General features: G+C 44.3%; 1 protein-coding gene across 50 annotated transcripts in view; it reads left to right on the top strand.

Moving 5' to 3' along the window:
- Positions 1-25449, top strand: part of LOC147708230 (uncharacterized) — a 2035583-nt gene that overhangs the window by 483214 nt on the left and 1526920 nt on the right. For all 50 annotated transcript variants that reach the window (XM_086926979.1, XM_086926974.1, XM_086926953.1 and 47 more), the window contains 2 exons: positions 18133-18630; positions 19377-19622. In XM_086926979.1, coding sequence (XP_086783105.1) covers positions 18133-18630; positions 19377-19622 — 744 coding nt within the window. The remainder of the gene's footprint in view (positions 1-18132; positions 18631-19376; positions 19623-25449) is intronic.

Genomic DNA, 25449 nt, shown 5'->3' with positions numbered 1-25449 from the left:
GTTCAATAAAAATAAATGTTGCCCAAGTGGGTTGCGGCATGCAGTCTTGTCTCTACACCGGCACCTCAGCACATTCAATACCGGCTCCTGCTCCATTGCCGTCACATCAGGTAGTGTAACAGCTGGTCTGTAGTACAGCGGGGCTCTTTCCGCGGCCTAGGCGTGACCACTCCATATCCAAAACTAACTTCACCCACGAAGAGGAAAGGGCCCACAGCAGGTAAATACAGCTCAAATTCTTTTATTGAATGTTGCCGCATGTAGAAAAAGAATGCTGCTCAGCTGATTGTCCAATACGCCCGACGCGTTTCATGCACAGCATTTCATCAGGGGCCAGCGACGGCTCGTGGAGGGAGTTACGGTGGGGCAGGAGGGTGGGGAGGGGGAGGGGCAGGGCGGAGGTTGCTAAAAACCGGCATATGGATAATTGCAGGTAAGTAAACAATTTAATTAATAAAACGAATTTCGTAGCTCGCACTGCATTGCATTTTGCGATGCAAGGCGCACTACGAAATTCGTTTTATTAATTAAATTGTTTACTTACCTGCAATTATCCATATGCCGGTTTTTAGCAACCTCCGCCCTGCCCCTCCCCCTCCCCACCCTCCTGCCCCACCGTAACTCCCTCCACGAGCCGTCGCTGTCAGGGGCTTTGGTTAACGAACTGGAAGCGGCAGCATCGTTTTTGAACACCTTTCATCAATTGCAGTCCCCGCCCATAGGGCGTCGCCACTCGCATGGCATCATGGTATTTGCAGTGTTCCTCTATTACCCAAGTGGGACGTGTGCCACGAACAGTTCAATAAAAATAAATGTTGCCCAAGTGGGTTGCGGCATGCAGTCTTGTCTCTACACCGGCACCTCAGCACATTCAATACCGGCTCCTGCTCCATTGCCGTCACATCAGGTAGTGTAACAGCTGGTCTGTAGTACAGCGGGGCTCTTTCCGCGGCCTAGGCGTGACCGCTCCATATCCAAAACTAACTTCACCCACGAAGAGGAAAGGGCCCACAGCAGGTAAATACAGCTCAAATTCTTTTATTGAATGTTGCCGCATGTAGAAAAAGAATGCTGCTCAGCTGATTGTCCAATACGCCCGACGCGTTTCATGCACAGCATTTCATCAGGGGCTTTGGTTAACGAACTGGAAGCGGCAGCATCGTTTTTGAACACCTTTCATCAATTGCAGTCCCCGCCCATAGGGCGTCGCCACTCGCATGGCATCATGGTATTTGCAGTGTTCCTCTATTACCCAAGTGGGACGTGTGCCACGAACAGTTCAATAAAAATAAATGTTGCCCAAGTGGGTTGCGGCATGCAGTCTTGTCTCTACACCGGCACCTCAGCACATTCAATACCGGCTCCTGCTCCATTGCCGTCACATCAGGTAGTGTAACAGCTGGTCTGTAGTACAGCGGGGCTCTTTCCGCGGCCTAGGCGTGACCGCTCCATATCCAAAACTAACTTCACCCACGAAGAGGAAAGGGCCCACAGCAGGTAAATACAGCTCAAATTCTTTTATTGAATGTTGCCGCATGTAGAAAAAGAATGCTGCTCAGCTGATTGTCCAATACGCCCGACGCGTTTCATGCACAGCATTTCATCAGGGGCTTTGGTTAACGAACTGGAAGCGGCAGCATCGTTTTTGAACACCTTTCATCAATTGCAGTCCCCGCCCATAGGGCGTCGCCACTCGCATGGCATCATGGTATTTGCAGTGTTCCTCTATTACCCAAGTGGGACGTGTGCCACGAACAGTTCAATAAAAATAAATGTTGCCCAAGTGGGTTGCGGCATGCAGTCTTGTCTCTACACCGGCACCTCAGCACATTCAATACCGGCTCCTGCTCCATTGCCGTCACATCAGGTAGTGTAACAGCTGGTCTGTAGTACAGCGGGGCTCTTTCCGCGGCCTAGGCGTGACCGCTCCATATCCAAAACTAACTTCACCCACGAAGAGGAAAGGGCCCACAGCAGGTAAATACAGCTCAAATTCTTTTATTGAATGTTTCCGCATGTAGAAAAAGAATGCTGCTCAGCTGATTGTCCAATACGCCCGACGCGTTTCATGCACAGCATTTCATCAGGGGCTTTGGTTAACGAACTGGAAGCGGCAGCATCGTTTTTGAACACCTTTCATCAATTGCAGTCCCCGCCCATAGGGCGTCGCCACTCGCATGGCATCATGGTATTTGCAGTGTTCCTCTATTACCCAAGTGGGACGTGTGCCACGAACAGTTCAATAAAAATAAATGTTGCCCAAGTGGGTTGCGGCATGCAGTCTTGTCTCTACACCAGCACCTAAGCACATTCAATACCGGCTCCTGCTCCATTGCCGTCACATCAGGTAGTGTAACAGCTGGTCTGTAGTACAGCGGGGCTCTTTCCGCGGCCTAGGCGTGACCGCTCCATATCCAAAACTAACTTCACCCACGAAAAGGAAAGGGCCCACAGCAGGTAAATACAGCTCAAATTCTTTTATTGAATGTTGCCGCATGTAGAAAAAGAATGCTGCTCAGCTGATTGTCCAATACGCCCGACGCGTTTCATGCACAGCATTTCATCAGGGGCTTTGGTTAACGAACTGGAAGCGGCAGCATCGTTTTTGAACACCTTTCATCAATTGCAGTCCCCTACATGCGGCAACATTCAATAAAAGAATTTGAGCTGTATTTACCTGCTGTGGGCCCTTTCCTCTTCGTGGGTGAAGTTAGTTTTGGATATGGAGCGGTCACGCCTAGGCCGCGGAAAGAGCCCCGCTGTACTACAGACCAGCTGTTACACTACCTGATGTGACGGCAATGGAGCACGAGCCGGTATTGAATGTGCTGAGGTGCCGGTGTAGAGACAAGACTGCATGCCGCAACCCACTTGGGCAACATTTATTTTTATTGAACTGTTCGTGGCACACGTCCCACTTGGGTAATAGAGGAACACTGCAAATACCATGATGCCATGCGAGTGGCGACGCCCTATGGGCGGGGACTGCAATTGATGAAAGGTGTTCAAAAACGATGCTGCCGCTTCCAGTTCGTTAACCAAAGCCCCTGATGAAATGCTGTGCATGAAACGCGTCGGGCGTATTGGACAATCAGCTGAGCAGCATTCTTTTTCTACATGCGGCAACATTCAATAAAAGAATTTGAGCTGTATTTACCTGCTGTGGGCCCTTTCCTCTTCGTGGGTGAAGTTAGTTTTGGATATGGAGCGGTCACGCCTAGGCCGCGGAAAGAGCCCCGCTGTACTACAGACCAGCTGTTACACTACCTGATGTGACGGCAATGGAGCAGGAGCCGGTATTGAATGTGCTGAGGTGCCGGTGTAGAGACAAGACTGCATGCCGCAACCCACTTGGGCAACATTTATTTTTATTGAACTGTTCGTGGCACACGTCCCACTTGGGTAATAGAGGAACACTGCAAATACCATGATGCCATGCGAGTGGCGACGCCCTATGGGCGGGGACTGCAATTAATGAAAGGTGTTCAAAAACGATGCTGCCGCTTCCAGTTCGTTAACCAAAGCCCCTGATGAAATGCTGTGCATGAAACGCGTCGGGCGTATTGGACAATCAGCTGAGCAGCATTCTTTTTCTACATGCGGCAACATTCAATAAAAGAATTTGAGCTGTATTTACCTGCTGTGGGCCCTTTCCTCTTCGTGGGTGAAGTTAGTTTTGGATATGGAGCGGTCACGCCTAGGCCGCGGAAAGAGCCCCGCTGTACTACAGACCAGCTGTTACACTACCTGATGTGACGGCAATGGAGCACGAGCCGGTATTGAATGTGCTGAGGTGCCGGTGTAGAGACAAGACTGCATGCCGCAACCCACTTGGGCAACATTTATTTTTATTGAACTGTTCGTGGCACACGTCCCACTTGGGTAATAGAGGAACACTGCAAATACCATGATGCTATGCGAGTGGCGACGCCCTATGGGCGGGGACTGCAATTGATGAAAGGTGTTCAAAAACGATGCTGCCGCTTCCAGTTCGTTAACCAAAGCCCCTGATGAAATGCTGTGCATGAAACGCGTCGGGCGTATTGGACAATCAGCTGAGCAGCATTCTTTTTCTACATGCGGCAACATTCAATAAAAGAATTTGAGCTGTATTTACCTGCTGTGGGCCCTTTCCTCTTCGTGGGTGAAGTTAGTTTTGGATATGGAGCGGTCACGCCTAGGCCGCGGAAAGAGCCCCGCTGTACTACAGACCAGCTGTTACACTACCTGATGTGACGGCAATGGAGCAGGAGCCGGTATTGAATGTGCTGAGGTGCCGGTGTAGAGACAAGACTGCATGCCGCAACCCACTTGGGCAACATTTATTTTTATTGAACTGTTCGTGGCACACGTCCCACTTGGGTAATAGAGGAACACTGCAAATACCATGATGCCATGCGAGTGGCGACGCCCTATGGGCGGGGACTGCAATTAATGAAAGGTGTTCAAAAACGATGCTGCCGCTTCCAGTTCGTTAACCAAAGCCCCTGATGAAATGCTGTGCATGAAACGCGTCGGGCGTATTGGACAATCAGCTGAGCAGCATTCTTTTTCTACATGCGGCAACATTCAATAAAAGAATTTGAGCTGTATTTACCTGCTGTGGGCCCTTTCCTCTTCGTGGGTGAAGTTAGTTTTGGATATGGAGCGGTCACGCCTAGGCCGCGGAAAGAGCCCCGCTGTACTACAGACCAGCTGTTACACTACCTGATGTGACGGCAATGGAGCAGGAGCCGGTATTGAATGTGCTGAGGTGCCGGTGTAGAGACAAGACTGCATGCCGCAACCCACTTGGGCAACATTTATTTTTATTGAACTGTTCGTGGCACACGTCCCACTTGGGTAATAGAGGAACACTGCAAATACCATGATGCCATGCGAGTGGCGACGCCCTATGGGCGGGGACTGCAATTGATGAAAGGTGTTCAAAAACGATGCTGCCGCTTCCAGTTCGTTAACCAAAGCCCCTGATGAAATGCTGTGCATGAAACGCGTCGGGCGTATTGGACAATCAGCTGAGCAGCATTCTTTTTCTACATGCGGCAACATTCAATAAAAGAATTTGAGCTGTATTTACCTGCTGTGGGCCCTTTCCTCTTCGTGGGTGAAGTTAGTTTTGGATATGGAGCGGTCACGCCTAGGCCGTGGAAAGAGCCCCGCTGTACTACAGACCAGCTGTTACACTACCTGATGTGACGGCAATGGAGCAGGAGCCGGTATTGAATGTGCTGAGGTGCCGGTGTAGAGACAAGACTGCATGCCGCAACCCACTTGGGCAACATTTATTTTTATTGAACTGTTCGTGGCACACGTCCCACTTGGGTAATAGAGGAACACTGCAAATACCATGATGCCATGCGAGTGGCGACGCCCTATGGGCGGGGACTGCAATTGATGAAAGGTGTTCAAAAACGATGCTGCCGCTTCCAGTTCGTTAACCAAAGCCCCTGATGAAATGCTGTGCATGAAACGCGTCGGGCGTATTGGACAATCAGCTGAGCAGCATTCTTTTTCTACATGCGGCAACATTCAATAAAAGAATTTGAGCTGTATTTACCTGCTGTGGGCCCTTTCCTCTTCGTGGGTGAAGTTAGTTTTGGATATGGAGCGGTCACGCCTAGGCCGCGGAAAGAGCCCCGCTGTACTACAGACCAGCTGTTACACTACCTGATGTGACGGCAATGGAGCAGGAGCCGGTATTGAATGTGCTGAGGTGCCGGTGTAGAGACAAGACTGCATGCCGCAACCCACTTGGGCAACATTTATTTTTATTGAACTGTTCGTGGCACACGTCCCACTTGGGTAATAGAGGAACACTGCAAATACCATGATGCCATGCGAGTGGCGACGCCCTATGGGCGGGGACTGCAATTGATGAAAGGTGTTCAAAAACGATGCTGCCGCTTCCAGTTCGTTAACCAAAGCCCCTGATGAAATGCTGTGCATGAAACGCGTCGGGCGTATTGGACAATCAGCTGAGCAGCATTCTTTTTCTACATGCGGCAACATTCAATAAAAGAATTTGAGCTGTATTTACCTGCTGTGGGCCCTTTCCTCTTCGTGGGTGAAGTTAGTTTTGGATATGGAGCGGTCACGCCTAGGCCGCGGAAAGAGCCCCGCTGTACTACAGACCAGCTGTTACACTACCTGATGTGACGGCAATGGAGCAGGAGCCGGTATTGAATGTGCTGAGGTGCCGGTGTAGAGACAAGACTGCATGCCGCAACCCACTTGGGCAACATTTATTTTTATTGAACTGTTCGTGGCACACGTCCCACTTGGGTAATAGAGGAACACTGCAAATACCATGATGCCATGCGAGTGGCGACGCCCTATGGGCGGGGACTGCAATTGATGAAAGGTGTTCAAAAACGATGCTGCCGCTTCCAGTTCGTTAACCAAAGCCCCTGATGAAATGCTGTGCATGAAACGCGTCGGGCGTATTGGACAATCAGCTGAGCAGCATTCTTTTTCTACATGCGGCAACATTCAATAAAAGAATTTGAGCTGTATTTACCTGCTGTGGGCCCTTTCCTCTTCGTGGGTGAAGTTAGTTTTGGATATGGAGCGGTCACGCCTAGGCCGCGGAAAGAGCCCCGCTGTACTACAGACCAGCTGTTACACTACCTGATGTGACGGCAATGGAGCAGGAGCCGGTATTGAATGTGCTGAGGTGCCGGTGTAGAGACAAGACTGCATGCCGCAACCCACTTGGGCAACATTTATTTTTATTGAATTGTTCGTGGCACACGTCCCACTTGGGTAATAGAGGAACACTGCAAATACCATGATGCCATGCGAGTGGCGACGCCCTATGGGCGGGGACTGCAATTGATGAAAGGTGTTCAAAAACGATGCTGCCGCTTCCAGTTCGTTAACCAAAGCCCCTGATGAAATGCTGTGCATGAAACGCGTTGGGCGTATTGGACAATCAGCTGAGCAGCATTCTTTTTCTACATGCGGCAACATTCAATAAAAGAATTTGAGCTGTATTTACCTGCTGTGGGCCCTTTCCTCTTCGTGGGTGAAGTTAGTTTTGGATATGGAGCGGTCACGCCTAGGCCGCGGAAAGAGCCCCGCTGTACTACAGACCAGCTGTTACACTACCTGATGTGACGGCAATGGAGCAGGAGCCGGTATTGAATGTGCTGAGGTGCCGGTGTAGAGACAAGACTGCATGCCGCAACCCACTTGGGCAACATTTATTTTTATTGAACTGTTCGTGGCACACGTCCCACTTGGGTAATAGAGGAACACTGCAAATACCATGATGCCATGCGAGTGGCGACGCCCTATGGGCGGGGACTGCAATTGATGAAAGGTGTTCAAAAACGATGCTGCCGCTTCCAGTTCGTTAACCAAAGCCCCTGATGAAATGCTGTGCATGAAACGCGTCGGGCGTATTGGACAATCAGCTGAGCAGCATTCTTTTTCTACATGCGGCAACATTCAATAAAAGAATTTGAGCTGTATTTACCTGCTGTGGGCCCTTTCCTCTTCGTGGGTGAAGTTAGTTTTGGATATGGAGCGGTCACGCCTAGGCCGCGGAAAGAGCCCCGCTGTACTACAGACCAGCTGTTACACTACCTGATGTGACGGCAATGGAGCAGGAGCCGGTATTGAATGTGCTGAGGTGCCGGTGTAGAGACAAGACTGCATGCCGCAACCCACTTGGGCAACATTTATTTTTATTGAACTGTTCGTGGCACACGTCCCACTTGGGTAATAGAGGAACACTGCAAATACCATGATGCCATGCGAGTGGCGACGCCCTATGGGCGGGGACTGCAATTGATGAAAGGTGTTCAAAAACGATGCTGCCGCTTCCAGTTCGTTAACCAAAGCCCCTGATGAAATGCTGTGCATGAAACGCGTCGGGCGTATTGGACAATCAGCTGAGCAGCATTCTTTTTCTACATGCGGCAACATTCAATAAAAGAATTTGAGCTGTATTTACCTGCTGTGGGCCCTTTCCTCTTCGTGGGTGAAGTTAGTTTTGGATATGGAGCGGTCACGCCTAGGCCGCGGAAAGAGCCCCGCTGTACTACAGACCAGCTGTTACACTACCTGATGTGACGGCAATGGAGCAGGAGCCGGTATTGAATGTGCTGAGGTGCCGGTGTAGAGACAAGACTGCATGCCGCAACCCACTTGGGCAACATTTATTTTTATTGAACTGTTCGTGGCACACGTCCCACTTGGGTAATAGAGGAACACTGCAAATACCATGATGCCATGCGAGTGGCGACGCCCTATGGGCGGGGACTGCAATTGATGAAAGGTGTTCAAAAACGATGCTGCCGCTTCCAGTTCGTTAACCAAAGCCCCTGATGAAATGCTGTGCATGAAACGCGTCGGGCGTATTGGACAATCAGCTGAGCAGCATTCTTTTTCTACATGCGGCAACATTCAATAAAAGAATTTGAGCTGTATTTACCTGCTGTGGGCCCTTTCCTCTTCGTGGGTGAAGTTAGTTTTGGATATATATATATATATATATATATATATATATATATATATATATATATATATATATATATATATATATATATATATATATATATATATATATATATATATATATATATATATATATATATATATATATATGTGTGACAGGGCAGACCCCTGTGGAAACCCCATAGTTACTTTATAGGGCTGAGTTAGGGGTTGATTCATCTTGATTCTTTGGGATCTGTTTTGGAGGAAGGACGTAAACCATTTAAAAACCGACCCTGATAAGCCCACCTTGTGTTCTAGAGGGGATAGTAGTTTGATATGGTTAACAGTGTTGAAAGCAGAAGATAGGTCAAGGCAAGATTAATTTTGGTCTAGACATTTTAAATGTCAGTCATGATGTGAGTGAGTGTAGATTAGGTGCTGTGCCCTCTCTGAAATCAGATTGATGATGATCCAACAGTTGGAATTTCTCAATGCGTGAGCAGAGTTGTGATTGCCCGCCCTTTTCAAGACGTTTCGCCAGAGTTGGGATGATGGAAATGGGACATTATTCAGACATTACAGTTGGGCTCATATTTCCCTCGTACAAAACCAGGGAGAATCTGCTGTTATAGTAATGTCACTAATGACATCACTGATGACCTCTCCTGTGATAGTGAGTGTTTTCTAAATGTTTTTGTGTGTTAAACTTATATAATAAGGTATCACAAAAGTTCACTTAGTATACTTTGTGTACTACTATGAGTGATTCCTTTTTTTAGCATAGTTTATTTGAGTCACTGTGTGACTGTGTGTAATCATGTGTGAGTGGGTGTCTGAGTTACTGTACAGGTGTGTGAGTGAGAGTGTGAATGGATGTATGGGTGTATAAGTAGTGGTCTGATTAGCTGTGTGGGTGGCTTAGTGGCTGTGTAAGTGACTGTACTGGTGAGTGAGTAGGACTGTAAATGGCTGTATTGGGTGAATGAGTGTCTGTTTGAGTGCGTGTTTGGTTAAGTGAGGTGGTGTATTAGTGGCTGTATGGAAGAGAGAGTGTCTATGGGATTGGCTGTATGGGCGAAAAAGTGGCTGTGTGAGTGCTTATATGGATGTGTGAATGGGTATGTAAGTGCTGGGTGGCTGTGTGAGTGGTTGTATGGGTGAGTAATTTGCTCTGTTGAGAGGCTGTGTGGGTGGGTGAGTAGGTATGTGAGCGGCTGTATAGGTTAATAACTAGAAATGTCAGTAGCTGTATGAGTAAGTGTGTGGTTTTGTGAGTGGCTATATGGGGGAGTGACTGGTTGTATCATCAGGCTCTATGAGTGACTGTGTGTGTGTGAGTTGCTCTGTAGATATGTAAGTGGTTGTGCAAGTAGTTGTATGGGTCTGTGAATGGATTTGAAAGTGGTTGTGTGGGTGCCTGAGAGGTTGTATTGGGTGTGAGTGGGTGTGTGAGTGCTTCTGTGGATGATGTTATCACTGATTTCACTGACTATGCCATGAGTAATGTAAGGTCAAAAGCAGTACATTACGGGGGCGTAAGTTATAGTTAGCTCAGATACACATAACGGCCTAATTTCACTGGTTTTGTACAAGGGAAATCGAAGCCTAACTTTAACTTCTGTGTAATATTTTTTTTCAGTTAATATCTAAGGCTTTTTTAATTCTCGTTCCTAACTATAATCTCCCTGTAACCTTTGTTGTTTTCAGCAAATTTCTAATGGTTTTTTTTTCAAACATTCCCTAAATGTAACCACTAACCTTTGACACTTTGTGTGTGTTAGTGAGTACATGAACGGAGTTTACTGGCACGGTCACCCCTCGATTTCAAAACCCAACCAGTAGTGTGCCAAGAGGCCCTTTTCAAGAGTGGTTGAAAAAGGGGGTGGGCCTCAAAAGAGGTCTCAGCAATCCCACTGAGAGGGACTTACTTCTGGCAAAAAAAGGGTTTTTTGGCCCCCAATCACCCTCAGCAGCCAAGGGGACTTCATCCCCCAACCATTAGTGCACCAGGAACCCCCTTTGCAGAGTTGTTGAGAAAGGAGGCAGAGCCTCTGACAAGGTCTTAGTAATCCCGCTATGGTGGACTTACTTGTGACAACAATTGGTGTTCTTGGCCCCCAACAACCCTGAGCAGCCAGGGGGGCTTCATCCCCTGACCAGTAGTGTGAAAGGAGGTCCCTTTGCTGAGTGGTTTAGAAAGGGGACAGAGCCTCCAATGAGGTTTGAACATGTGTTCAGTGTAGGGGACTTACTTGTAGGTGTTATTAGCCCAAGGGACATAGTGGTACCTGGAGCGGTCTGTGCAGCCTCCCCTTAATCTTTATTTAGCCCTGGGGAGTTTAAAAAAATAGTTTTTTTGGGACTCGGCTACCAACACTTCCTGGTTGATGTGTTGACAGCCAATCAGATCTCAGCACACAATTGGAAAGGTTCATGAAGCCTTCAAATCCCTACATATAAAAATTTGGATTTTCATTAACATTTGAATTGTGCATTACTGGAAACCTCCCTGATCTGTGCGCAGGCGGCCTCCCATATTTGTTTAGTGAATTGGTCTCCAAGATGATTTTCCCAGGCCCCCTTCACAGTACATGCCTTCGAGGGAGTGTCTTTTCTGAGAACTCTGTACATATGGGTGATAGCAGGGTAAGACGAGCCAAATTGGAGAATGGATTCCAGGGTCCACAATGGGGGGAGGGAATGTTAATGGGAGCTTAGCATGTTAAAGGAATTGACCTTATCCTACATCAAAGGTCTCCTTGGCTCCTTGAAACATCATAAATGGTTCACCTGGGTAAAGGTCCCTCAAGGTTTTACATCCTCCCTCTTGCAAGTGGGTCTTTGTCATGATCTTGGTTATTCAAGTAAAGAGTGGTAGAGTCATATGCTGGGGTCTCTAGTGAAGTGTCCCTAAATGTGCCCCCTAAGAGTGGCTTTCCCCAAATATCCTCATCCACTACTCATCTAGCTGCAAGTTATATGTGTGCTGCATAGTAGTAGGTCTCCATGTCCGGTAGACCCAGGCCTCCTTTTATGGTTTTTTGGAGAATAGCCACAGTCACCCTACTTTATTTCCTGCCCAGATCAACTTAACCAGTAGGCTATCAAGACTTTTGAAGGCGGATGCCTTCAGAGGGCAGATAGTGTTCTGTAGCACAGAAAGACAGTGATGTAGAACCGCCATTTTCACAATGGCCACTATACCCATAACTGAGAGAGGGTAGCGAGGTCCACAACTCAATCAATACCTGTGGAATTCGTATCACTCTTCCCATGTTGTAGTCATATTGTTTCTCCTACTTGTGAGTCACCGTGATACCCAGATACCGAAACGTGTCTGTCTTCCTTCATAAGTCACTGTCAGGCAGCTCTATTGGGGGCCTGGACTCCAGTGTTTCCAGGGGGAAAAGCAAGGTCTTACACAGATTCACCTGCAATTAGAAAACCTCTCCAAAACTGTGCAGCTGCTCCAAAAGGAGCGGCACAGACACCTGGGAAATTCTTAAATAGCACAGAGCTGTATCTGCATACAAGAAGACAAGATGGGAGGTATCATCTATAACAATTCCTCAATCTGCCATTTCCGTGTGGAGTTTGATCACAAGGGGCTCTACTTCCAAGGCAAGCAGTGGGGAGAGAGCTGAACCATCCAGCTTTGTGAGACTATTTTACCTGCGCGTAGTCTAGCTGTGGGTTCCTCATATAGATGTCTCACCCATTTATGGAATTCTGAGACAATCACCACACAGTGTAAGACCTCCCATAGATATTCACAGTAAAGTGTATCAAATACCTTCTCTAGGTCTATAGCTACTAGCACTGTGTCCTCCACCTAACATGTACAAAGGTGAGCACATGTCAGGTAACTAATGTTCCCTGCCGTGTTACGTCCGGGGACAAATACACATTGCTTCCCCAGCCTGGTGGCTAATGCTGTACACAGTCTTTTCATGTCTGAGTTAATCATGGTGATTGGGCGATAGGTGGACGGGTCCATGGAGGCCCCTTTTGGATTTCAGAATTATGCATATTTAACCCTCCTGCATAGTTGGGGGCAGGGTTCATGCTGCTTTAGATTCCCTGAAACTTCCCCACAATTTTGCTATTAGGTGGAAGAAGAATGTTTGGTATAATTCCACAGGAAACCCATTGTATCCTGGTGTTTTTGCAGTGGACATAGTTTTCAATGTAGCCTTAAGTTCTTCCAAGGTGAGTTCACTCTCTAGTTCTTCTCTGAAGGGGGCAGGGAGCTGTTGAAGGGGTATAGTGTCTAATTATCTCAGTAAATGGTCTTGTTATACATAGTGACCACTGGTGCAAGTGTGCTGTAAATGCTACGTAATTGTACTATTGACAACGGTGTGCATTGTTGCATATGCACCATTGGGTGAGTCTAATACCAGTATTAAAGCATTATGTTGTTCCACCTTCAATAACCATGGCAACAATTTATTCAGTTTGTCTCCCTTCCTAGGTAGGCACTGTCTATAAATTTTCAGGGTGTATTTGTCCAGTCTGTTTCATACATCCTCTACCTTCCTTTCCACCCTAAGAAGGGCCATTTCATAAACTGGATTATGGATGGATCTATTTTGTACCTTAGTCAATTGAGCCTCCAATTCCTTACATTTTTATACAGTTGCCTTCGTACCCCATAGATAGTTAGTATACAGCTCCCCCTAATGATTGCCTTCATGGCTTCCTATTTGTTACCGCAAGAAAAACTGGTGGTCCAATTGTCATCAAATTAGGCTGTTATGGCAGTCCCCATAGCCGCCTCAAGCACTGTAGGATCCATGAGCATTCCCAGTGGGAGTCTCCATGTGCTGGGCACCCTGAGCTCCATATCAGTGACAAAATCTATTATCAAGGGTGCATAATCTTGCAAGTATTGATTATGTATGATATGTTGTTTTAAGGAGTGGCGATAAATTCTGCTCCACTGGCTGAGTTAACAGAGGTTTGCCCACTCCGTATTATGCTTGTAACACTGAGTTCCAGCAAACCTCCATCAACCGCTGCATGGCGAAGCTTTTTCTAATACGCCTCATCAATGGTAAGTCGGTGAGGATGAGCAAGAACTCGCCTCCGCTGGCACAATTTGTGGGCTCAAGGACTGCACTAGGAGAGATTTCCTCAACATGGGCGGGCGATCACAACTATTCATGGAGAGAAAGCTGTCGCTCAAGTAGAAAATCTACTTGAATGGCAACAAAGAAGCAGAATCCTTTGGTGCGCCTTGTGGTGCTATTTGTACACATTTTTCAGTGCAGTACGGGATCCCAGCTCTAACAGTCAGCATGAGCAGCATTTTGTACCGATTCTGGCTGCTTGCAGAACTCTGCAGAATTTCAGTGAGGTTTCGTGCAACTCCACTGAATTACGCAATGAAACTCCAAGAGTTCCTCCCACCCCTAATCATTAAGTGAATTGACTGTGCCACGTTAGGTGCAACTATATGCAATCTAAACTACTGAGTGTATTTTGGGTCAGGAACTTGCAAGAATATTCTTGTGTCAGAGGATGAAGTGCTCTGGATGTATATTTAAACATTGCAGGCTATGCATGTCTTCCCACAATGTTTGTGTTATACTGGGTTTCGTCTCTAGACTAGGTGGAAATCGGTCAGCTCACCATCAAGGACACAGTTAAAGTCTCCTGCCCATATTATTGTGGTATCAATGAATGTAGAAAGAAATGTTTCATCATGAGATAAAATTCATGGTTATTAGTCTTAGGGGCATACTTGTTGAGGATTGTGAAATCCTGAGTATCCAGTGTGCCTGATATCAGTATGTACCTCCCTTCAATATCTGCTTCATAATAATGTGGTTTGAGGGCCCCTGGTGCGATCCATATAGGCACACCCCTTAGGCAGAGTAAGTAGATGTAAATAAATTCCCTTGCCACTTTTTGGCTACCTTGGTGACTTTTGGGTCGATAAGATGTGTCTCTTGGAGACACGCTATTGCGGTGCAATATCGTTTAAGCAATGAGAGCACGCTATTTATCTTTTGGTATGTACCTAGCTTCTAGCGTTCCATATTAATATTTTGTAGTGCATCATGTGACCTGGTGTTTATGATGAGCATCAGGAGCAGACTGATCTCTGTTCCAGCCCTGTAGCAGGGGAGAAATTAGGATTCCAGCATAGTTGTCTTAGCCATCTTGCATAGTTGGCAGTGTCGCTTCGTGTAGCAGCATGGATGTCAGAACTTTCAATAAACACCAAATAAAACCCCCACCCGCCCCTCTAGGCTAGACACTCTGTAGAACCAACATAAGAACTAAATACTGTGCCCCCATCTAATGTTATCCCACTACTTTCAGCCCCTAAGGATCAAGGACAGTCAGGAACATATCCCCACGCTCCAAGTTTATATTACCTAGCAAACTAAACTTACCTAGGTGAGAAGAAAAATGCTGGAGCATCAATATGCCTCCTCCAACCTTTCAGAAGCACCAGAGTTGAGAAAAAATAGATATGCGCTCCAGCTGCCCTTTCTAGCTCCAAGCAAATTAGATATGTGGGGCTCAATTATTCCCAGGGAGTACTCTTGTGCCCACCTAGAGGTACCTTATTGAAAGAGTGAGGAATGTGGTCATTCATGAGTTTCCACTGTATCCTGTGATCAAGTGGGGTCCGCCCCAGGGGCTCCCATAGAGAAACCATCCAGCGAGACTGCCAGCATTCTCAAGGTGCCATCCACATTGGCCTTTGTGCAGGCTAATTCTGTTCTTCTGCATTGTTATCAACAGGGGTCAAACCGGATTGTCCAGGCTGGGGCACAGGACAGCTGGCACCACCTCCCCCCCCCCCCAGCAGGTCTCCCACGCACCCCAGCGCGGTCCCCCACCTCCAACTAGTCACACGCCTGCTTTGGCATTATAAAAAAAATGTATTTAATCTTGTGGCAGGACTCATAGTTTTGCCATATAAAGGAGCATGTATTGGAGTAACTTGGTTCTAAGTTGCTGCACTTTTTCTGATTAGTAGTCTGGAAACATCTGCATTGTTGCTCCTTCATAGCAGACCTTTGAACATTCTCTTACCATCCACAGGATAATGTACCTGTTCCTAAAGTTTAGGTTCTTGGCAATGATAGCTCAAGGGGGGGCTCCCAGGGATGGAAGAGTAAACAATGCCCTTTGTGCTCCTTCCACTACTAAATCTAGGCAACCTGGCTGGACTACGGGTGTTCACAAGCCATATTTCCAGGAAAGGTTCTGTATGTCAGCCCTTTACATCATCCAGAAGACCAACAAATCATAGGTTGCAGCACTTGGCCCTCTAAATCTTCCAAGTAATTGTCAAATTGATGGACTAGAGCTGATAAGGTGTGTATTTGTTTTGTAGATCTTCCACCTCTGCTCTCATCTCCGATATTGTTACCTCTGTTTCATTTGCTCTCTCACTGACATTCTGAAATTCAGCACACAATAAATAATTTTGAAGATGTCGTTGATTTTTACTTCCAGTGTGTGACTGGACTTTTCAATGGCCACCAGGATCTGAACCCCTGATTACCCATCTGTGGCCTCCGAGGAGAAACTCATGTAGTACCAGAGGCTCATTGAGCAATGTTGGTTTGTTGCAACACTTGCAATCCCTTGTCATGCACCATGGTTCAAAGAGAGACAGGCCCTAGCCCTCTTCGACTGGCCCACCTGAAAGAGGTCTCTTGTGTGTACCCTAAGATCTCCCAAGATGCCCAGGCTCCACAAATTAATTTAAGGGCCACGGCAAAGGCTCAGTCGCTAAACATTTTTCTATGAAGCAGGCCAGCAGTCCTGCAGACCCAGTCACATCAGTAGCAGCCTGTGGTGGGGGTCTGTTTAACAAGAGTCGCAGCAGGGAGACCCCGCCAATCTGTACTGCATCACCCTCTGTTGCCAGTCCCTTCTACTCCCCCAGCCACAGTCAGCATCCAGAGGCTGCCACTGTAAAGGTCGCCCAGGGCTCTAAGGGTCCCACCCCACCACAGTCCTGTCATTGTTGCAGTCCCCCAGTGCCCATTATGCTGGACAGGATGTCTCGAGAGCGGGAGTCTCAAAAGGCCACCATTGCACACTGTTCCCTGCCTGCACACAGCCTCGCTATTTCCTGTGTCCTCTGCCCCCTGCAGCTGGCTATGGTTGACCTCCAGCCATCAATGCCCCAAGGGCCTTCAGCATCGGTGTCCTATCCGTGTGGCCCCTCAGGCCCCAAAGACGGAGTAGGGAAGCAACAATGCAATGTCCCAAAACACAGCACAGGTATGGGGGAGGTAGGACAAGCATATAACACATCTTTTATACTGCGCCTGCTTTTTATAACTATGCATCCTGCCATTAGGGCACCTATGTCAGATCTCAGGGGTGACTTATACACAATAAAAAGGTAGTTTTGGACTGTGGAAGCGCTTTTAATCTCAAAGTCGAATTTGGACGCAGTTTTATTTTAAAATCAGCCTGCAAAGCTGACCCGGCTTTAACATGACATCAAATACCACAGCAGTGCACACTTAATTGCCTTAAGCCTACTTGGGTCTCTAAACCTACATGTCCTACCATATACTAAGGACTTAGCAGGCAGTTTCCCTTTGCTAATTGGAATTATACCAATTACTATGTATCTTTCGGTGGATAGGGGCTGGTTAGTAGTGCCCAGCACAATTTATGAGTCAGTACCCTCCAGCATCAGACCAAAAATAGGGGTGACCAAGGCAAAAAGGAATCACTTTCCTACAATCACAAAGTCATTGAACCAAACAGCCAAGTACCATAGTGGCTCCGTCACTGCCTCCACACACTCCCTTCATAATTAGAGGCATATTTTGTTTCTTCCTCTCACCTGTCTTGTGAATCTGCAGATTTGCAAGTCAGCACTTTCCAAAACTATTAGCTAAGCACTTTGTGCATGTTGCCTACAGACGTTTGAGAAGTTGTATTTAAAGCTTTTTTTTGTCAAAATTCCCCCAAAACACACAAACATTAGCACTTTCTCTAAATGTATGTTTTTGTAAAGAATTTAATCCTTTGGTGTTTGTGTAGTTTAATAGAAGATTAATACACTCCATTCTAAGTTTAATTCCATTCATTCACCCATATACAAGAAAGGTCAATAGAGATTGTGCTTTTATTACCATTGGAACCAAAAGAAAATTACAAATCTCTAAACCTTACAACTTAATTCCACTATTAAACATAAATGCAATTTATACACTCAGCCTTCCAGGATGCTGCTACAAAGGTTTAAGGAAGCAAAATAAACAGGAGTTATACTCTGTAGATATATTCAAGTTAGTGTTTAAATAAATGTAGTGTAAATAGTGAAACTTGGTGTTCTTAATTTGTGGGAAATACTTACTTAACACAGCTGTTCAATGAATCTGTTGATTGTACTAAACTTCTAATGGGCACATTCACCCGTCTGGCACTCTGTGATTATAAACATTGTATAATTCAAAAATTATACCCAACAGCCTATAACATGGTGGTGACATGCCCCAAGATGAGAGGCAAAATACTATTTAAGTACCATCTAAAGTCATCCTAGATGCATATAGTGATATAAGTAAATTGTGTGCATTTTAAGTGATACTCTGAAAGTGCAGCCATGGGCTTCTGTATACATTTACAATTATTACATGTGACTGTAACTCAGGATGTCCCTAACTTTCCTTCACAATAAATTTCCATTGATTTCAGCAATTCACAAGGAAATTCCCAAAAAGAAAGAGAAGCCAGAGGCAAAAGAAAAAACAAAACCAAGAGAAAAAACTGAAGTGAAAATTAAAAAGGAACTGAAACTAGAAACAAAAGAGAAGAAAACAAAAATACCAGTGAAAGAAAAAGAAACAAAGAAAAAAACTGATATAAAGGAACCAACAAATATTAAAGTAAGACCACAGAAGAAAGTGATCACAGACGTAAAAGAAAAACACGAAAAGAAAGCAAAATCAGATATCAAACAAAAAGATGAAAAGAAAGAAAAAATTGAAAAGAAAGAAGTGAAAGAAAAGAAACCTAAACTTGAAAAAGAAGAGTCATCCAAGAAAAAGAAAAACTTACTAAAAAAAGAAAAACCAGAAAAGAAAGAGAAAACACCAAAAAAAAAAACACCTGAAAAGAAGGATAAACCTATGAAGGAGGTAAAAACTGAAAAGAAAGAAAGCCATGAAAAAGAAAGAAGCTTGCCCACCACAGGTATGTTAAATATTCAGTATATTTTTCTGTCAGTTAAAATTAATTGCAGTACTATTCAAGCTTCGTATTGATTGAAAAAGCAATATCAGGTATGTAAGGGATAAAGTACCTCCTGCTATTTACTATAAGGATATTTCAAGTCACTGAAGAGTTCTATAGTCATATAACGGAACAAGGCTGAAGGCCAAGTTCCCTTATAAGGTTATAGAACTCTGAGATGACTTGCAATATCTTTATCTTGTGTGCAAGGGGGTAATTTATCCCATATAATAAATGATCACACCACCACCTTCTTCTCAAGCCGCTTAAAACCTTACTGCATAGTTCTTTCACATGAAAGAGTGAGCATGTTTGTGAACATGGAGAATAAAAATAAAACCTCTAGTGCAAAATGAAACACACCAAAGACCTGCTAGTTATTTATTGCAACATATATCAGAAACAGTTTCACAGAAATCAGTTTTTTTTTAAAGCTGCACAAGTGCAACATGTGTAGAAACATTCAGAAAGATTCTAGCTTTTCTGTAACTATCTAAGCAGTGCAAAAAACAAACATGAATTTGTCATTTGAGGCTAACAATTGAGCAGAAGAAAGAAAAGCAGTGTTCCGTTTTCGCTGTTTCAAACAGCTGCTCCAATTATACTCCCTGACCTGCTGACCCTGGCAGCAGGCATTGTGATGATAGGATTCAACTGTAATAACATATTAATAGTCGAGTTCTGACATAATTTCTTTTCAAAATCAGAAATCACACAAAAGGTGGAAAAGAAAGAAAAAATTGAAAAGAAAGAAGTGAAGGAAAAGAAACCTAAACTTGAAAAAGAAGAGAAACCCAAGAAAAAGGAAACATTACCAGAAAAAGAAAAAACAGAAAAGAAAGAGAAAACACAAGAGAAAGAAAAAGCTGTCAAGAAGGAAAAACCTACAAAGGAGGGAAAAACTGAAAAGAAAGTAATACACGAAAAAGCAGAAAAGACTGTGTCCCACAAAGGTATGTTATACATTTTGTATATTTTTCTGTAAGTAAAAATTAATTGCATTACTATTCAAGATTCATAGTGATCGATGCATCAATATGATATCATGGGTAAAGAACCTCCTGTCGTATATTATTTGGATTTTTTTTAATATAATTTTATTGCCATTTCAAGGCATAGTCATACATTAGCAACCGAATATACTGTCAGGAATATATTTTATTCCATCTTATCTCGATCACCTTTTCACCATACATATATTGCATCCCTACATTAATTATCTTGAAGTGGTTATGCCAATAATGAACCTTACAACTCTCCTCAACTCCCCCCACCCCCTTAATGGTGCTTAACAGATTTGTGTATCCATCCGTTGGATCTATTCAAGAGCATCCTGGGAGTCCCTTGTGTTCCTTGTGCTGTTTACTGCCTCTTTTCTTGCAGTCATATGGTCAGATGCATCCCTCCAGCCCACCCCACCCCCACCCATTTGTTCATCAGAGTCAGATGATTTGCGACTGTACATTATAAGGATATTGCAAGTCACAGAGGAGTTGCATAACCATATGAAGGAAGGCTGAGTTCCCTCACAAGGTTATGAAACTCCAGTTTACTTGCAGTGTCCTTATTATGTACACCACTAGGTACTTTATCCCATATAATACATGGTCACACCATCACCCTTCCCACAAACCACTTAAAACTCTGCTACATGGCTCTTTCATATGAAAGAGCGAGCTTGTTTGCAAACATGAACGATAAAAATAGAATCTCTAGTGCATTAAAATGTTGTCGGAAACCTATTTGCTATTTGTTGCACATGGATATAAGAAATAGTTCTATAGTAGTCAGCTTTAAAAAAAAAAAAGATTCATTAGCTTGTTATATGTAGCAACATTCAGAAACCTTCTAGCTTTTCTCTATAAAGGAAGTGAAAAAAACTAAAATGTTCTATCTGCTTGTCATTGTGAGTTAGAAATTGTGCATAAGAAAGAAAAACAACATTCACAGCCAGATTCATGAAGCCGAAATCGGCTCGCAAAGGGCCAGATTCTGAGAATCTGGCCCTTTGCGAGCGCTATTTTTGCATTTGGGATTCATCATCCCAAATGCAAAAATTGCAATTCTTAAAATCGCTAAATTGCGAATAATTGCATTTAAGGAATCTCAATTTAAGATTCCTTATTTGCAATTCATGAACCATTTTGAAATTGCGAATTCGCAATCTGGGGCCGCTATTTACCGCGAAGTGTAACTACGTGGTAAATAGTGAAAACTTAGAAAAATGCACTTTAGTGTGTGTGTGCGCAACACCTGTGTACATTACCATTTCAGGGTTGCTACAGGGTGTCCTTTGCACACCCTGGCACCCTTGAAATCGCATCCTTATTTGCGAATCGCTATTTGCTAATCGCAAATAAGAAATTACTCCCCATTCATTCCTATGGGCCTTTAGCAATTAGCGAATGGCAAATAAGGAAGCTGTAGAAATTGCAATAAATATTGCGATTTCTACATGAATCCCGTTTTGCGAGTCTTATATAGCGATTCCTTAATAATCGCTATTAAGGACTCGCAAAACATGACAATGATGAATCTGGGGGTCAGTTTTTGTTCCTTTAAACAGCTGCTTCAATAATGCTCCATATCATAACCTGACTTAGTGGCCCTCACAGCAGGACTTGTGACATCAGAACTCAACTGTAATAACTTGCTAATTTATTATTAGTCCAGTTCTGACATAATAATATAATATATAATGGGCCACTGGGTGTCTCACAAGTCTCCAATTATAAGGAAATTAGACACTGATTTTTTTTACATGGGTTACAGAATCCCACGAATTACACTATTATACCATATGGGAGCCTGCAATCCCAGTATATAAGCCAACAGGTGACTGGTGACACCTTTATTATTATCATTTGCAGGGATTTCAGTAGACAATACCCCTGCACTACCTGCCATTCACTGATCCATCATAGAATAAATGCAATGTTTGTGTAGCACAATCTTTTTTACATAATGGGGTCAGACGGTCTTCCCTTTTCATGAATTCTTTTTATTGCTTCATTTAAATTGTGGCCAGTTAACATCATTGAATCATCCACTGTAAACGGTATGTTTTGATCCAGAGGGGATGCTTTGTTGTCCGAAGGCAAAACCACCTTTAATTGATCCAAAATAGGGCATCAGCCACTAACTCAACAATCAATTTAACCCTTAGTCAGCCTAAGACCCATTAGTCAGCCTAAGACCCATAACACTCATCCCTCCACGCTAAGCATTGGCACGTAGAGTCCGGATCGTGAGCTCACACCCTCATTTGGCATCTGTGAGGACCTTACTTGCTACACAAGTAACATTGCTTGGGTCAGGCTGGCCTGCCTTCCATGCTCTGCCTTCGGAAGCGGGCAATTATTAGATAACCACCCACCTATGCTCAGAAGATCAGTAGAACTCATCTTTGCCCCCTGCCTCCCTGCAGCTAACCAGGGAACCTGCACAATGTGAAGACTACCAATCCTTGTTCTACAAACAAACTAGTAACAATTCTTGTTGCGCATTAACATCTTTCTGCTGACCAGCGTTCTAATAGAAATTTCCTTCATGGTCTATTAGCCTGATGTTACTATTTTGCATTTTTTTAAGTACCTTTTCAGGCAGTACAATGTTAAGGTATCTATCTTTACAACTTTCTGTTGATATTGTCTCCAAATGCAATATACCATATGTTTAATTTAGTATCAATGCTTACATGTTCATGTGTGTTATGAAATGTATTGTGATGTAATTAGTTATACCACTATAATTCCAAGGTAGCTAGTGATCCTTAGAAATCCATAGAAAATAGGAGTGATAAAAATACTGTTGTGTACTATTGTGTAGCCTGTCTGGTTTGATGCTTGCCCCTGAGAGCCAAATTTGGTATAAACACCAGATACTATCCAACAATTTCTTAAAAAATATGTAATTACCTGCATAATCAGGGTATTTGAAAGTGACTGCCCTTTGGTGGTTCTCACTCTTTAGTGAGAGGAAGTCACTACTCAGGGACTTTTTCATTTGTCTGTAAATTTTAAACCACTAAATTGCTTGTCGGTTCACTATTTACTTGGATCTGCTTATGAGGAATACATACCACTACTCAAGCATAGCCAACTACTAAGAATTATGAAGCTGGAAGCCTTAATATTCATGAATGCAATGGAAGGTGATAGCCAAGTTGTTCCTATTCTCTAGAGAGGGAAGATTTCTTTGAATTGGGGAACAAAGCTATAGTGTCTGTCCTTGATGCAAATCCTCTGCTACCTGGGATACCAGTGATAGGGTACCAATGCAAGCCAGATTTTTTGTACTATGGACTATAACATATTTGAGGCCCAAGAACCCCACAGTGCCAATTGGATATATATGAAATATAGATTAAGGGAAGATGTTCAAATGTACATACATAGAGAATGGTCCTGACCCCGAGAACAATGTGTTGTCGCTAAGGGAATGATAAGGAACCTTCAGGAACTGCCAAAGCTGGATTTGTCTGAGCTGAGGCAGAAGATGGACACAAAATAAAACTCATTGAAAACATGGACAGTGTTTCTAGCTTGTAAGAAGGAGAAGTGGAACACAAGGATGAATCCCCTAAACAGAATAAGGAGTTTAAGAGTGTTGTGACTAGTAGATGTTGCTGAGTACTCCACTAAGAAACTACCTGAGGACTTGCAGAGGTTCTTATGGTTCCTGCACTGGAACAGAAGTACTCCCCAATGTGATGCATGGTGAAGTGATTCCACCCTTTTTAAAGTGGAGAACTGACTGGTTACTTTGCTTCTTGATACTGTTGTTTTTTTCTCCGTGCTAGCGCCCATAAGCAAGTTAACTGTTAGAACACTGAAGTAAACATATTTGCTGTTACTCATTGTCTACCTTCAGTCTGCACCATTTCAGTGAATTCAGTCTATTTTTATTTTGTGGGTATCCAAATGGAGTAGTCACCCATAGGGGGTTTAACACCTTGGCTGCTAGAGTCATTCTTCCCCTGTGCTGGGCCATAATGGAAATGGGTGGCTTGATGACGAGCTCAGCTCGTAATGAGCACAGCTCCACTGTGCCTCATGACGAGCTCAGCTCGTCATGAGCACGGAAGGGGTTACGTCTTATCATCTGCCACACAATCTCTGTTTGTTGCAATAGTGATATAGGGTAGTGCCAGTCTATAAGCTTTTTATTGTATAACTTGTGTGCACATGGCATGTCCATCTGCCTGTTTCCATTAATACTAGTGGAGGATGGGAATTAAATTAGGAATGAGTCTTGTTCCAGTCCTACACCAAAGACATATCAGTGAGCAGAGAGTTGTGTATGCTTGCATATAAATCTGTCTGGTGAGTATTGTGTTAGGAGTTATTGCTCTGGAGGGCTGTACCAATGTTCCCAAATGTGCTATGCTTCTTGGCCCTCTCAGTCTGTGAATGTGTGATAAAAACAAATGTGTTTGTCTACATGGATTTTCCTCTTACAGTCTATCTTTCGTGCTATGCCCATATTGTTGGTAAGCATTAGAATAGTACATGATGACACCCAGACTCCTCAACGTGGACTAGTGCCATGGCATACCATTGAATTCCTGCATCTGTTAAATTAGAGTGATTTTGTCGTGATCTGCAATATAATTAGAATACTCACTTGAAAAATGAGTACAGTGTAAAAAACACACATAAAAGAAAACCAGATTCAATAAGCCTTGCCATTTCTGAGAAATGACTACTCCCCCCTGCTGAACCCCCCAAACCCCTGCCTCTCAGTGGGCTGAGCCATGAGCACTGAATAAATCAGCTATTGTATGCAGTAGAGTTTAAGTTATGAGGTTGTTGTTTTATCCAGTGCCTAGAGATTGAAATTAACAGATTTATATCATTTTTGAGACTTTACCATTTAATAATTTAAACAATGTATAATGTTACCATACAATAATTAAAAAATATGTGCAGCAAATTTAACCAGACGGGAGTTTACTGCCTATGAAAAATTGCCATGTCTATATAGAAATCTATAGCACAAACTGAAGCTTTTCATGAATTGGGTGCAGAGGTCTCTTGTGTGGTAGAGTGTAAATTAGCCTTTTTTAGTTGACGCATTTGACAATTCTGTCCACACATCTTGATGAAGGTGACTGGATTGATCTGTAAGGTATTATAGAGTACAGTATAGACCATGTCTCTTCTCACTCTCAAAGTTGTATTCTCTGCTAATTAAATATTATACTTTCATACATACTCAAGAGCAGAAAGAAGGAAGTTTCAGAGGTTGTCCTTCAGAGATCAGGGTTCTGTCATGAAACTTCTCCAGCTGATTGAGGGGGTGGTCTCTAGCATGAAACAGGGGCGGCTCCTCCATAATGTTAGAGGACTGTTGGCCCACTGAGTCAGTCAGTGAAAAAAACATATTTTTTTTCCCGCTGACTGACTTAGCCAGAGAGTCTTGGACTGGTTGGTGCAGGGCCGGGACATTGCAGGGAGGAGAAGTGATAGGTGCACTGTAAAGTGTGCATGCCGGTTTGGTCGGATGTCTTAGGCCACCCAAACAGACATGTACACTAAGGTTTCTCCAACCAAGCTGTGTAGCATATCGGATTGGTGAAACAGCACAGACTCCCAGGCACTATCTGAGTGGTAAACTAGGCCACTCAGACCAATACTGGCTCTGCTCTCATGCTATTGAAAGATGCACCAGGTTTTCGGTGGGGAGCCTGTTCTGGTGTCCCAGGGACTGCTGGGACACCATCAGGAGCATGGAACAAAAAAGGAGCACTGAGGCAGCCAAAAGATAATTTATTTAAAA

This window comes from Lissotriton vulgaris, chromosome 6 (assembly GCF_964263255.1).
Source record: "Lissotriton vulgaris chromosome 6, aLisVul1.2, whole genome shotgun sequence".
Classification (NCBI taxonomy): Eukaryota; Metazoa; Chordata; class Amphibia; order Caudata; family Salamandridae; genus Lissotriton; species Lissotriton vulgaris.
This window is presented reverse-complemented; position numbering and strand designations above follow the sequence as displayed.